The sequence below is a fragment of the Panthera pardus genome, unplaced genomic scaffold (assembly GCF_024362965.1).
Source record: "Panthera pardus isolate Hobbes unplaced genomic scaffold, ASM2436296v1 HiC_scaffold_13, whole genome shotgun sequence".
Classification (NCBI taxonomy): Eukaryota; Metazoa; Chordata; class Mammalia; order Carnivora; family Felidae; genus Panthera; species Panthera pardus.
The window spans coordinates 119,351,123-119,366,337 of record NW_026526688.1 but is presented as its reverse complement, the minus strand read 5'-3'; the positions used below and the strand labels follow the sequence as shown (position 1 = coordinate 119,366,337).

Genomic DNA, 15,215 nt, shown 5'->3' with positions numbered 1-15,215 from the left:
TGCAATCTTGAAAATGACCGAATCAGATATATACAATTATCCCCAACTTACACAGAAGCAAATTGAGGCCCAAGAATTCAAGTAGGCAGTGGCTAAGCTGCTTCTGAATTTAGATCTGTCTAGTTCCAGAGCTCACGGGTTGGAGAATTATCTGAGTGTAGGATATGAAAGTAGATTAAAATAATGGAGTCCAGAAGTAGACCCCAAAATAGGAAGTTAGGATGTGATAAATTTCAAATCAATAAGGAAAAGATGGTTAATCAGTAAGTGTATGTTCCAACTGGTTAATCACTTGGAAGAAGTCAATCTGAACTCTCAGTTCCCTCCTTTCATCAAAATGATTTCCAAGTATATCAAAAATTAAACCACAGAAATACTAGAAATCATGGATGAATAATCTTGAAATAGAGGAGGCCTTTCTAAGCAAGACTTTGCCGTCTGGTGTAAAACCAGTTTGGGTTCTTCGTGTCACCGTGTGTCCCAAATAAAGAAAATATATTTTTTCAATTCTACTTCTGTTTTTCTCTTACATTGCTATTTCTCCACATGCTCCAATCCATTCTTCCAGTGTTTGAAAGTTGTACTTGAAAGTAAAAGAAAAAGTAGCTTGCTCTCCTTAATTTTCCAACAACAAGCCCATGCCTCCATTCCTCCACCCGTTCCTCTCTGTGGCAGTCATTCTCCACAGGCCAACACAGGTCTCCTGTCTTAAGTTGTGGATGCTGACACTCCTCCCACTAAGGGGAGGGGCCTACATTTCTTCTCTGTCAATGGAGGCCTACAATAAGGGTAGAAGTGATGCTAAGTGACTTCCGAGGTTAGGTAGGAACATGCAATGCAGCTTCTGCCCAGGCCCCCTCTTGGAACCCAGTTAGCATGCTCTGAGGGAGCCAAGTGGCCACATGGAGAAGCCACATGTAGGTGTTCAGCCAATGGCTTTCACTTGAGCTCACAGCCAGTGCCGGTACCAACCAGCAGATGCATCAGGGAAGGAAGCCTCGAGAGGATTCCAGTCGCCAGCCATTCGTCACACCCGTCTAACCTTCAAGCTGCCTTAGCCCGTGCTGCTCAAGTAGAGACAAGCTGTTCAGCGGAGCCCTGAGCAAATAGCAGGTTCACGAGTAAAATTACGGTGGATATTTTAAGTTCTCTGTGTGGAGTGTTACATTCTCCAGGTCTCTAACCTGACAGCTCCCATACCAGAGAGTCACTTTAAAGAGAAGCTGACTCCCCAGAGGAACAACTAAAAGCAACTCATGCAGAGACTAAAAATAACATTCCCCTTCTTTAATAAGAAGCCCTGTTTCTCTTCTGTTCCAGAAACTTCCTCTTTCTCCTCCCAGATCTCAGTGCTGGCCTGAGCCCCTGCATGGTGCTTGAGCAAAAAGGCTATCAACAGCCGTCTGCCTCTGAGGAAGGAGTGTCTCTCATATTGTACCAGCAGATGGGGATAAATACCAGAAGGATTGTAGGAGATCAGGTGGAAAGCTACAATGGGCCGGAAATAAACCTTTCCAGAAAGCTGGTCTCTCAGCAGGAAGCCATTTAAAAATAGCTTTCTCAGAACTTTGTGATCTTTACTCTGCAGGCATAACCTAGACTTTTGCAGGCTGGGCAGTCTCACGACCCCCCTGAGTCCTCTGCAGTAACTTTATATGATGTGGATATTCCTGGTCACTACTGAGTGCGGCCTCACAAACCAGCCGAGGGTCTTAGCAAGATGCACCTTCGCAAGACAAAGGAAAGGAAGGAGCCAGGCAAATTTATGTGCAATCCCTTTGGCAACAGTACATCTCTATAAGGTACATACCTAACCCCAATTGTACAGCGAGGGAACAGATAATCTGAATATTAACTAATTTACCCAGGATTCAAATCTAGGTCTGTGATCCCCGAGGTTACTCTTTAATGATGTCTAAGTCCTCTGAAGGAAAGATGTTATATTTCAAAGAGAAAGAAAAAAATCCATACAAATCTGTACAAGGAATTTTTGATCCTGTTTATGATCCTTACTGTCATTTTTTTATGTTTAAAAAAACATAAACCTGCTGCTTCATTTTTTTAATGTTTATTTGAGAGAGAGACAGAGTGCAAGTGGGGAAGGGTCAGAGAGAGAGGGAGACACAGAATCCAAAGCAGGCTCCAGGCTCTGAGCCATCAGCACAGAGCCTGACGCGGGGCTCGAACTCACGAGCTGTGAGATCATGACCTGAGCCAAAGTTGGACACTCAACTGACTGAGCCACCCAGGTACCCATAGCCTGCTGCTTTATTTAAACACCAATCCCAGAGACTATAAATTCTTGTCCTTTGGTTGGGGAAGACACTAAAAAGGGACTTGAAATTAAACAGATGTCATCCTCCTGTATTACAGATTCCATGATACCTATAATAGGCTACTCCATTCCCCTGGACAAATGACTAGTTCCTCAGATTGTCCAAGCTTCTTAAAACAGAGGGAGGAAGGGGCTGAAATATCATTTTTTCATTTCCATCAACTAGCTTTTCCATCTTGATCTCTGTTTCCAAAATGACATTTTCATTGAAATATCACAACAATCCTCCAGGAATGAAGATACGTATTCAACAAGGATTTTGTGAGCATCTGTTACGTGCCAGGCACTACAATGGGTGGCCATCATTCATTAGTGCTCATATTACTTGTTTAAAAACCTTGTGAAGTAAAAAATTTCGTTCCTGTTTTACAGATGAGTAAACTAAGGCACACATAAAATATTTAACAGCAAGATCTCCCAATTCCAGTAAGGCAGTTTAATAGCCACATTTGCAGCAGGGACAGGGGGTAGGTAGGGTGTCTCTCTTCTACTTTGTCATGAAAGGATCCTGGTGGACAGTCACTCTTCCTCCAGCCCATGGCTCCCAGGGTCTTGCTGGGGATTGACAGTCCCAGATAGCTGGAAGGGGAAAAGAGCGTGGAGAAGTACTTGTGGGAGTTTTGAATGGAATTTTGGAGGGTTTTTTGTTTGGTGGGTTTTTTTCTTTTTAATGTTTATTTATTTATTTTTGAGAGAGAGAGATTTTTTGTTAGCAGAGGAGGGGCAGAGGGAGAGGGAGACAGAGTTTCCCGAGCAGGCTCTGTACTGCCAGTTCAGAGCCCAATGTGGGGCTCAAAGTCACAAACCATGAGATCATGACCTGAGCCGAAATCAAAAGTCAAAAGCTTAACTGACTGAGCCACCCAGGTGGCACTAAATGGGAGTTTTGAATAGACCAGTCTCATGGCCACTCTAAGAGCGGGGAAGCTATAGGGTGATCAACTTTTGTTCCCATTATTAGGAGTGGGTTGATTTGGGTGAACTGATCCCATGTTTGGCACAGATCAAAGTTCTTTACCTAACTGATGGAGGAGGCTGAACCTGGAAGTTCTTTCTAATTCCAATGTATATGCAAACACTCACTCACTCTGAAAGTCCCCCTGCAGTCATGGTCAATGGCCATCACCAAACACAACCATTTCCCAGGATTAAGAATGAAAGACGCACTGTAAATTTCTCTTCAGGAAATCCTCACAGAGGAGCAAGGGTATCAGACCTGGTAGGACGGGGTAAAGGTACAGCCAAGTCTTAATGCTCTTGCACTGACTCGAGGAGAAGCCTGCTCTCCACCCTCTGTGGTCTGTAGTTCCTTCAACGCCACACAAGAGACTTTGGGTTTGTTGATGCCAAGATTAAGGGGCATCAAGGGGCCGTGGCCCTTGGGATCCTGCCCAAAGGAGAGGGGCAAGCAAGTTTATCCTCCTTGTGATCTGCAGAGAACGGTCAGGGCCTTCATTCCCATTTCTGCGATGAATGGAAAAGGAACAGGAGGGAGTTCTAAGTGAAATAATATTCTCTCCAGGCCACAAGAATAACAAATAAAACAGAATTCTGGAAACCTCTTCCCCTGAGGTTCCTTCTTGGGGCCCAGGAAGCAGGCTGGTGCTGAAGACGGTGAGATGAACCCTCCAGGCCCATGATGGGAGTGTATGAGGATCAGGGTAGGTCATGAATTGATGCTGGATACTAGACAACCAAGCTGCAAGGACTATGCTCTGGCAAGAAGAAGTGTTGTGCTGTTCCCCCTTTCCTTTCCTAAGGCAAGAATCCCCAACTTATTTTGTTTCAGAAATTCAAATAAAAAACTCCATGTTAGGGGCTTTTTTTTTTTTTTCTTTCGCGGGACATCCTTTCATCACTGTGTTCGAATGTAAATGTTCTCTTTTGCTGTTGAAATAAATTTCCTTTTGTAGTTTTGAAAACAAAATCAAAATACAAAAGCTGAAAACTTTCGTTTACAAAATATTTTCAAATATTTATTCTCATAACAATCTGAGAAGTAAACAGGGAGGGGTTTTAATTCCTGCCCATTTTTTTGCAACATGACAAAGCCCCCGAGGTACCTGGAGGTTCCTGGTCTAGTGGAAGCAGCGAGGTCTGGACTCGGCCTTCAGTGCTCACACGGCACTCCTCGGCCTGGCTCTGCAACCCATCACAGAACGCGTGGCTGCTCCGAAAGGGAAGGTCACACAGACAGGGCTACGAGAGGGAAGGCGAATCTGCCAAGAGCAGGTACTGAGGGCTGGCAGAGCAGCGGGAAAGCGGCGTCCCATCGGCAGCACACGTGACATCACCCAGCGTCCACACTGGTCCCTGCGAGCAGCCCCCCAGGAGGGGCCACGCGCTCAGGCCGGTCTCCTACCCCCTGGCCTTCCTTCCGGTCCCTCTCCCCACCTTTGCTTCGGGGTCCTCCACACTCTGCCAGGTTCTGCCAGTGCTTCCCCCTCTTCTTCTGCCAACAATTCACGCCAGGCGGGGCCTCCAAACTCTCCCGAGGCCCACGTGTTAATATGGAATCCCGCCCCAGGACCAGAAGTCCCAGCCCCGTCAAGCTCCACCGCCGCTGTTCCCGAAAGTCCCCGGCCTGCACCCCTCCCGCCACGCCTGAGATCACCGCCACGGGGACACGGGGACGGGACCTCTCCAGCAGGGGGCAGGGCCGCCCCGGAAATGTTCCCGCGCTCCTGGAAGCCAGTGGTCCTTAGCGGCCTTCTCCCCAGTTTTGATCTGGAAAGGGCAAAGCCGCCCTTTGGCCCTGACTTCTTACCCCCAGAGCACCTCTTGAGTGACGATCAACATATGCACACTTACAGGAGCCAGGGACCATTTTAGATCTGAAAGGCAAAGCAACCCAGATTTAAAGTTTCAAGAAAGAATGCGTGGGCCTCGTGTTACCCACATGCCCGCACTCCCTCTGCCTCACCAGGTTCCTGCCTTTCTTCAGATGACGCCTGAACTCGGGTTTCCGTCCCTCGCCACTGCTCCCACCCTTACGGCGCCTTGTAAACGCTCATCTGACTTCTCCCTCATCCTTCACCTCTTCTAGAGGCTTTGTGCCAAGTTCTCATCCACCCACAGTAATCAAATTAGGATTAAAAATCATAATCCCTCCACCCTCCCTCCCTTCCATCTTTCCTTTTTTCCTCCCTCCATCCCTTCTCTCTCTGCCTCTCTTCCTGTTTCTCTCGCCCTTTCTCCTTCCTCTTTCCCTATCTCTTTCTCACTCTCTCCCTTTCTGTCTCTTTCTTTCTCTTTCTCCCCTCTGCTTTCTCCCTCCCCCAACCCCCTCCCTTCACTTTCTTTCTTTCCTTGAAGAAAGACTTGCACATTTGGGCGGCACTGGCATTAGGGCATCCGGCATTAGGAGGCCCTGCAAACTCTTCCCCAGCCCCTCCTTCCTGCCTTATTCAGGGGAAGCCTCCTGGAAACCAGTGTGGTGGCCCACGGCTGTCCCCTCCGCCGTCCCCCCTCCGCCGCCCCGCCAGCCTCATTTCCTGTGCACAGGAGGCCTCTGCTGGAAGAAGCAGAATTTTGCACAATCATGCAACAGCTGGCATGCCTCTTGCTACTCGACTTTTTTTGCTTCAATAAAAATGGAAAGAGGCCTACAAGAAGAGGGAATTAGAAACTTCTTGGGCTTTCTGCCTGAATGCTTTCCCTTCAATTCAGGTCACAGAAGCCTGGTGATTATTTTTCCTTAGTAGAGAAGAGTTAAATTGTTTTTTTTCTTTGGACAAGAACAGTGTAAGCTCCTGTAGGCCTGATCATTCCAGTTAGGGCATTTCCTGCTCACCCCTGCTAGGCGCTGTACCTGCTGCACCTTCTTCAATCTTCACAGTCTTATGAGCTAGTTATTACTATTAAGCCCATCTTAGAGATAAGGAAACAGAGGTGTGGAGCTTAAGTGATTTGTCCAAGTTCAGTCTGTGTTGGAGCCAAATTTGCATATCGGAAGTTCAATATCAGAGCATGCGCCCATAGCCACTGCACTGCATGCGGGCCTCATTTGCGTACATACTCGTACACACATGCACACACACACACACACACACACACGCACAAACACAATCTGGATCTTTAAAAGGCCAAATCTAGTTCGTTGTATTTGCAAGTTTGATGAGCTAAAAATCTTTTTGTTCAAGCACCAAAAATATGGATAGGGAAGCATGTCCCTCACCCACCTTGGGCTGGCTTCCCATGATAAATGAGCAGGGTTCTTCCTTCACCCGCCCTGTGGAGGATAAGTCGGGCCTCCACAGACTTCCCTACTAGAGACATCCAAGTACAGGGAATTGATGACCAGGAGTCCCTCAACTGGGAGAAAACCCAGTCGCCCACACCACCCTCTCCAAGGCCCAGTTATGTCTGACCTCCAGGCTCATGGTCTGTATGTGTTTGAATGCTTTTAATTACAAAATAAAAATAACTGTGAGTGGATTAAGCAAATAGTGGTTTTCTTTTCTTATATCATTACAAGATCAGAGATAGATAGATCTAGATTTTAAATGGAATGTTCCCTTTTAAAAAATGCTTATGTATTTATTTTGTGTGTGTGAGAGAGAGATGGTGAGCAAGGAAGGGGCAGAGAGAGAGGAAGACAGAGAACTCTAAGCAGGCTGCACACTGCCAGTGCAGAGCCAAATGTGGTACTCGAGCTCACAAACCATGAGATCATGACTTGAGCCAAAATCAAGAGTCAGATACTTAACTGACCGAGTCACCCAGGCATCCCAGAATGTCCCTTTTTTAAATGGTAACAAATAATTCAACTTAAAAAAAATTTTTTTTAAGTTTATCAATTTATTTTGAGAGAGAGAAGGAGAGGGGCAGAGAGAGAGAGAATCCCAAGCAGGCTCTATGCTGTCAGTGCAGAGTCCGACATGGGGCTCCATCTCACAAACCGCTAGATCAAGACGTGAGCCAAAATCAAGAGTTGAACACTTGGGGCACCTGGGTGGCTCAGCCTGTTGAGCATCTGACTTCGGCTCAGGTCATGATCTCGCAGTTGGTGAGTACGAGTCCCGAGTCGGGCCCTTTGCTTCCAGCTCAGAGCCTGGAGCCTGTTGCAGATTCTGTGTCTCCCTCTCTCTCTACCTCTCCCCAGCTTGCACTCTGTCTCTGACTCTCTCAAAAATAAATAAATGTTAAAAAAAAAAATTTAAAGAACTGGACACTTAATGGACTGAACCACCCAGGCGCCCCAAGTAATTCGACTTTTAAAACCACTCTTTGTGCCAACAAAATCATCTGCTGGCCAAATATGACCTGTGTGACCTCACCCTCACTTTCTACAGTTGTAACTTCAGAATGACCAAGTAGGGTGATGAGCTTAAGGCTCTGGGAAGGAATCAAGGTGCTCACCACTCCCCCTTCCAGGTCCCACTGCTGCAGCCACTCACTCTCAGCAGCTCCCCTGGCTGGTACCCAACCATCACTCAGTGCTTAGTCTTCCTTTGATGATTTAACACAGAGGAAAGGATAATCGTGATAGCTAACATTTGTTGAATAGTTATTGTGTGCTATCCGTATGTATGCATCATCTAATGAAGCCTTCACTATTATTAGTATTATTATTATCATCTTATTACTCCAGTTTTAAAGATAAAGAAACTAAGGCACAGAAAAACTCAGTAACTTAAATACAATATCGAACAGCTTATTAGTGGGGGTTCTGGAACTCAAACATAAGTTATGTCTGATTTCAAAGCTCATACCCTTAACGGCTATATCAATTCACATGCTTTGGGTTATAAAATCAGAATACCTGACTACAACTGGATTAAGAAAAATAGGGCCTTATTTTTTGTAAGAAGACCGGAGTTAGATTACAGGGTTCACTCAACAGTTCAACATCTCTGACACTCCCTCCACCGTCCCACCATGTCAATAATGTTTCCTCAAGTTCACAAAAAGGCTGCAGCAGCTCCAAGTGTCAGGTCCTCACACAGCAGCTTCTCAACCTCACCCAACAGTAGAGTCCCTCCTCAGGTCCTCAGGTCTGTTTCTCGTCTGGCAGGAAAACCTACCCCTCCCCTCACTCTGCTGTCTCGGCAAACCCTACATTAAATGCCACCTTGTGTTTCATTCGCCAGAATTGGGCCACGTGCCTCACTTTAGACCAATCACTGGCAAAGGAGAATCCAATTAGTATAACCAATTGCAATTCAGTCTCTGAGGCAGGACACAAAGTCACCTCTATTAGCAGAGAAGAGGGGACAACAGCTGTAGGGGGGGCCCACCAATAATGTCTGCCCCACCGATTAGAAATATGTGAATTGGCTCCCAAGATCCAGTAAATTTTACAAAAGCCATAATAAGTAACAATAACAGAATAAGAACAAGAGTATTGTTCTCACGTGGATGATGAACCAGGAATGATTTACTAGTTCCTAACCAGAAATTTCCATGATCCCGACATCCCATTTCCCAGGAATTTGGGGTCGCTTAGGTGTTACTGTCATCCTTTTACAGGTGTGTACGTTGTATTATGCTCATAGCATAGTGTGCCACAAGTTGTTGCTCAATAAATCCTGTGTAAAGGCTGAGATCTGATGGAAGGGATTAAGCTGCATTATTGTTGCAAACTTTTCTTTCATGGCAGGATTCAGTAACCCATGTCTACAGATATAAGGAGAGATAGTGATAAAACCTGACACAGTGATGCAATACCCCTATTTCTGCAAAAACCCATTCACTATTTGGCCCATATTCAAGGGCTCAAAGACATCCTGGCAGGTTAGCTCAGCCTCAGCTTAACAATCACAAGCTCAGAGCCCAGCCTAGCCAACTACCTGGTATTGTCCTTTTTCTTCCTCAGGTATTTACAGTGAAGGGTTTTGTGGGTTTTTTTTTTTTTTTTTTTAATTTCTGGCTTCTCTTTTTATTTTTTTTTAAGTTTATTTATTTATTTTGAGAGAGAGAGGGAGGGAGGGAGGGACTGAGAGAAAGAGAGAGAAAGAATCCCAAGCAGGCTCCTCGCTGCCAGTACAGAACCTGATGCGGGCCTCGAACCCATGAACCATGAGATCATCACCTGAGCCTAAATCAAAAGTCGGATGCTTAACCAACAGAGCCACCCAGGCATCCCTACAGTAAGGTCTTTTAAGACTCTCTTCTCAGTTGAAAAACTTTTTTTTCATTTGTTTATCATGAACTTTCAAAAAATTTTTCCTAAAGTGTTGAGCAAGATGGCCTTATCTAACATAGCTTCCCCATCACTGTCACAGTAACCTTATAGGACTTGCCACCAGCTGAAATAGCCTTGTCTACTTGCTTATTGTCTGTCTCCCCCTGAAACCACTTAAAAGCATGAAGTTGAACAAAAATCAAAATGGCTGCACTAATGCTTCAGCAGAGCTTGATTTTATGTAAGTGATGAATCACTAAATTTCACTCCTGAGATCACAATTACGCTATATGTTAACTTTTTTGAAAATTTATTTTAATGTTTATTCATTTTTGAGACACACAGAGACAGAGCGTGAGAGGAGGAGGGGTGGAGAGAGAGACACACACAGAATCCCAAGCGGGATCCAGGCTCTGAGCTGCCAGTACAAAGCCTGATGCAGGGCTTGAACTCACCAACAGTGAGATCATGACCTGAGCTGAAGTCGGACGCTCAAGTAACTGAGTCACCCAGGTGCCCCTACTATGTTAACTAACTTTGATTTAAATAATAAATAAATAAATAAATCCTAATACACTGAAAAAATAATAATAAAAAAATAAAGTAACCTTTTTCTTCTCCTCTGCAAAGCTCCCCACCTCCCTCTTAGCCTTTTGCTTTAGGAACCCGATACCACCCTGAAAACGACTAACTGGACTAAGGAGGCTGGCAGCATACAGAATTCCTGTCGAAACCGGCTGGATGCTGTATTTCCCTATAAACCCCCCAGCCCTTTCCTGGGGGTGGAGGGGCTTGCAGGTTTTGAAGGCCAGAGCCTGCTGCAACCCCCTTTGCCTGGCTATTGTTCCCCTTTATCCCAAACTCTGTGTTTGCGTTATATTTGGGCCCTGAAGCACAGAGGTTGGTTTTCGAGGACACCTGTACAATGGACAGCCCAGGAGGGCAGAAACTGGTCTGCCTTTTTTCATTGCAATCCCCCCGGGGACAAGGATAGTGCCTGATGCTCAGAGTGCTCCTCGATAAATGCTTGCTAAATGAATGAATACATTCTTAAGTCAAATAGTCCTTAGAGTCAGAACACAGATGTGTCTTAATACCGGATCTGTCTGTGACTTTTAGGGGTTTGTACAGTATCACACAGGTTCATGCCCTCTGATAAGTCAATTAGAAAACAAGAATTCCCTCATTCACTTGAGAATATTATTAAATACGTTTTCTGCACAGCCCTTTAGATTTTATGTGCTTATTGAACTGATAAGATTACATTCACCGTCAAAGCAGACTCTGGGCATGTTTTGAAATGCTTTGGATTTCATGCACAAATAATATCTACTTGTTTTTCTCCCACAATTTTTCCAAGTTGGGGAGTAAGTTTCATTTCTGAGAGCCCAAGAGACTACTCTTTCTGTCTAGGTCTCTGTCACTTTGGGAATGCGTGGGAAACACAGCTTTATTTCTCCTGCGCTCCAGTTCACTTTCATTCCAACAGAGAAAACAATCTTCCTATTTATTTTCCAAGTGACTTCCCATGGTTTGAAAACCCCTCACAATGAAAAGTCAAGTAAGAAAAAAAATAAAGAAGAGTTACAGTGAATGTGAATGAGAAAATTACCATTTTTATTGTCCTCTTCGTTCTCAGACAAGAAGATGGAATCCTGTGAACCGACCTCTCTTCATCTCACGCTCTCCGGAATGTGCTTTGCATCCAGTGCAGCAGAAGGACCGGATCCTGCTCCTTCCATTCTATTAATGTTTGCATAACTACTAACAGAAAAGTCTTCTCAAACCCAGAGCCAAGAGTGAGCACATCAGACTCTAATCCAGTAAATGTGGCAAAATAAAATCTATTAAGATGGTAGAAATGACTAACCACAGTGCCACACATGAGTGTGGAAGAATGTTTCCAGTGTTACCGTTCTCCTACAGAAATGATGTGTATGTAGCATATTTCTCTCCTTTCAACAGTTGTTGTCAGCTTATATTTCTGTCTGTTCATTAATTTATTCTTCCTTTACAAATTCATTCTGTTCTGATGTCTGTTTCCCCTCTTAAAAATACATCTGGAAGACATCTGCCTTTATTTGCTTCAGTTTTACTCTTGCCTCATGTATTAATTGGGTAAAAATGATTATGATGTTAAAAAAAAGTAAAGTGCAGCCACCATTTATTCAGCATTTATTTTGCTCCTGTTGTTTAGTCCACAGAACTACCTTTGAAGGTTAGAGATTATCTGCATTTTACAGATGAGCTAAAGAGCAGGTCAAGTGGTAACCCCAGGTTATACAACCATTAGGCCTCAGAACCTGGGGTTTGCAACCCATGTCAGTGTGGTTGGAAACCCTGCCTTCTCTCACATCCCAGGATGGTGCTTCCATTTACAGAGCCCTCATTACTTGCCAGCACTGGGCCTCGCCCTCCAACTAAATTTAAAACTTATTCTTCAAAACAAAGGTACAGGGTGAATGTAATTATTCCCATCTCACCACGAGAACACTGAACACAGAAGTTAAGTAACTTGATTGAGTGAGTAAGGGCAGAATTGTGATGTAAATTATGGCTCATGCATTTCAAAGCCTACCTCACAGAGCACCCGGCCCAGAAAATTCTTTAGTTTGATACGGAAGAGTGTCCCTGTCCTTCAGCAACTGTTTGATAAAACAGAATTTCAACAGTGACAAGAAAATTATATATTTATCAAGTAAGAAGTTTCTGAGTTGCATCCCCAAATCCCAGGCCTTCATAAGACTTTTATATATATATATATTGAAATAACACATAAAATGAGGAGACTCCTCGATATTGAAGGAGAGGCCAGGTTGTCTGCATTTATTTTCTTCTTAGTCACTGAACTGTGGCCTAAATCTTCTCACATCTTAAAACCAATCTATTATCTAATTAGTCTTCATTTTATTATTTTTATTTTTTTAATTTAATTTTTTTTAATGTTTATTTATTTTTGAGAGAGAGAGGCAGAGCGCGAGTGGGGGAGAAGCAGAGAGAGGGAGACACAGAATCTGAAGCAGGCTCCCAACTCCGAGCTGTCAGTGCAGAGCCTGACACGGGGCTCGAACTCCTGTGCCAAGCCGTGAGATCATGACCTGAGCCCAAGTCAGTGGCAAAACCGACTAAGCCACCCAGGCACCCCTAATTTGTCTTGATTTTAAAGCCAGACTTTCACCGCCAGTCCATTCCATAACCAATTACATGATTCTTCCCAGGGAAAACCCTTCAAACATCTTAATTTAGATTCTTTAAACTCTCCCAGTTTATCAAGTAGAATAAAAAGTTGCTGAGAGCTAAAGGGAAATCCTTGCCCAGCACAATACTGGGCACAAATGAATGTTTATGGAATGATTAAATAAGCCACAGATGAAATATCATGTTGTCAGTGCAATTTACGTAACTTTTAATTTTTGATGTAGTTTCAAACTTATGGAAAGGTTGCAAAAGCAGTCTAAAAGAATTCCTACACACCTCATCTATTAACATTTTGACCCATTTGTTTCATTATCGATATAATTTATAAACATGATCGTGTATAATAAAACAAATTTACAGCAATTTACAATTAATCAATATTAATATAAAATGATTGAAACCGAAGCTAAAAGAAACACCACTTTGTTGCCAGGGTCAACAAATATAAATCTAACTCACAGCCTTTGAATTGGAAAGTTCATTGGATTTAGCCACATCTACAACCCATACATAATTATGTATGGGTTGACATACATATGACACGCAGGTGACAGCATATGACACGCAGAAGTTTCCAGAGTGACCACAGTGATGTCCATTTCAATGTGAGCTTATTTTTCAAAGGAGAACCACTCTAAATGGCCTTTGAAAAAAAGAAGCTGTTATTGTCAAAACAATATTTTATAACAAAACCCACAAAGGAAAAAAGAACCCTACCCAAAAAAGTAATCAAATGGCGACAGCCAACACCCCAAACTTTCCAGCAACAAAAACAACAACGTGGCTACTACCCAGAAATCTCTCTCTGTTGTGACAGTTGAACCTCCATTTCCTCAGGGAATAATAACAAAGCAGCTTCACTGTGATTATTCATTATTTTTCAAAGCTAACTAGGAGAGGCCTACGTGACCTCACAACCTTCCACAGATACCGCAATGGTCATGTTCCTGCGATTCCCTGAGAGGACTTTATGTGTGGACTTCCTCTCCCGGGTAGGAGGAGGTGGCTGGGTTATAACTGGGTCATAACTGGGTCATGGCTTTGCTAAAGCTGTGGGGGCAGGGATAAAACTACGGTCCTGGCACAGAGGAACACCGATGCACAGCCTTGCTGGAGGATATCACCTGAGTAAACAACCTTTCCCGAAAGAATGCTCTGTACAAAGTCTTCACAGAGCGATGAATCAGATGTGTGGCCGCAAGCAGACACATTTCTCAGCCTCTTCAACTTGTCTTCCGCTTCGGCCGGTGCCTTCGAAATGCTTTATTCCAGAGTTCGCTGAAAATACAACCTGTAACCCCTCAGTAAGTGTCAGTCAGGGAAGTCACGTGAAAAGATTGCTCCAATTCACTCTTGCTGGTGGGTTTCCAAGGGTAAAATAATATAGTCCGTGTCTTTTCAGTCATGAGGAAACCATTGTCACTGAATCTCCCGGGGATGCTTCCTACATCTAACCAAACAAAGGGAGCGACAGCCGAGGTTTCCAGATCAAACACAAATGTGTCACCTTGCTGGGTGATGTTGGCCTGAAAGAAAAAGATAAATTAAGTGAACGATGAGGGGAGATCTATCTATTCTACACACAATACCTATTGGAACATTTCTGTGGCCCATCAAGGAGCACATTCGCTACAACTTTGGTCCTGCAGTTGCCAAAGTCTTATATTCCATGCACTGTGTCAGGTACTAAGAAAAAAAACACGGAAAATTTATTTAAGGCTGTGGGAAATTACCAAATTGTAATCTCAAGCCAAGTGTAGAAACATGCAGTCTCTAATTATTAAGGAGAGTGGTTCACAAGAAGCTCAAAAGCATTGTGTCCTTCACAGTTTTTCTCAGGGGATCAAGGGAGGAACATTTTTGCATAAGGGCTGGGAAGCTGAAATGACTTTCTCAGGATATATGCGGCGCTGGCTGCAGAGCACAACCATGAAGCTTGTCTTCTGAAAAGATCCAGCAATCTAGACAGCCGCCTGCCAGGCACTTACAAAAGCTCTACCGTTGGAGCTTTCTCTCTTTCATTGCATGGTCCCATAATGTCACATCATTAGCACTTTTAACATGTGTGAATCCCACACAATATCAGCAAAGGACAGTGCAGTTTCAGTCCTGCCATGAACTAGCCAATTAGCACATGCTAAAGTGAGGCCAGGTTGGGCTGTGCCCCGAGGATAGGGGTTTGTGAGGTTCTCAGTGTGAGTCTGCAGCTGAGTGTGATCTGGTATTTAAAGCTGTGCATTTGACATGAAACATGACTCCTCAACATGCACACATGCCACACGGTAGGGCTGACGTTACATGTTATATGTGGCATGAAGAATTTCAGGGCACTGTTTTTACTATATATCATTTTGGCCTTAGGTATCATGCAGGGTCCTGAGTTATAAACAAGAAACCGTACTTTGGAGAAAACAGAAAAGAAACTTAAGATGTTTTAGGTATCTCTCGGAGGGTCAGAGATTCAGGACTGAAGCAAGAGGTTACATTCCCAAATCATGCCGCCCAGCTGTTCGGTGAAGACCCTAAAGCAGTCAGTCCCAGGCATGCAATTCACAC

The 15,215-nt window shown here is 44.1% G+C and overlaps 1 protein-coding gene across 3 annotated transcripts in view; it reads right to left on the bottom strand.

Annotated features, from left to right (window-relative positions):
• Positions 1-12,838: 12,838 nt before the first annotated feature.
• MANBA (mannosidase beta) overlaps positions 12,839-15,215 on the bottom strand; it is a 113,377-nt gene continuing 111,000 nt past the window's right edge. For all 3 annotated transcript variants that reach the window (XM_019416035.2, XM_019416027.2, XM_019416053.2), the window contains one exon: positions 12,839-14,185. In XM_019416035.2, the coding sequence (XP_019271580.2) occupies positions 13,961-14,185 (225 nt within the window). In that variant the 3' untranslated portion in view covers positions 12,839-13,960. The remainder of the gene's footprint in view (positions 14,186-15,215) is intronic.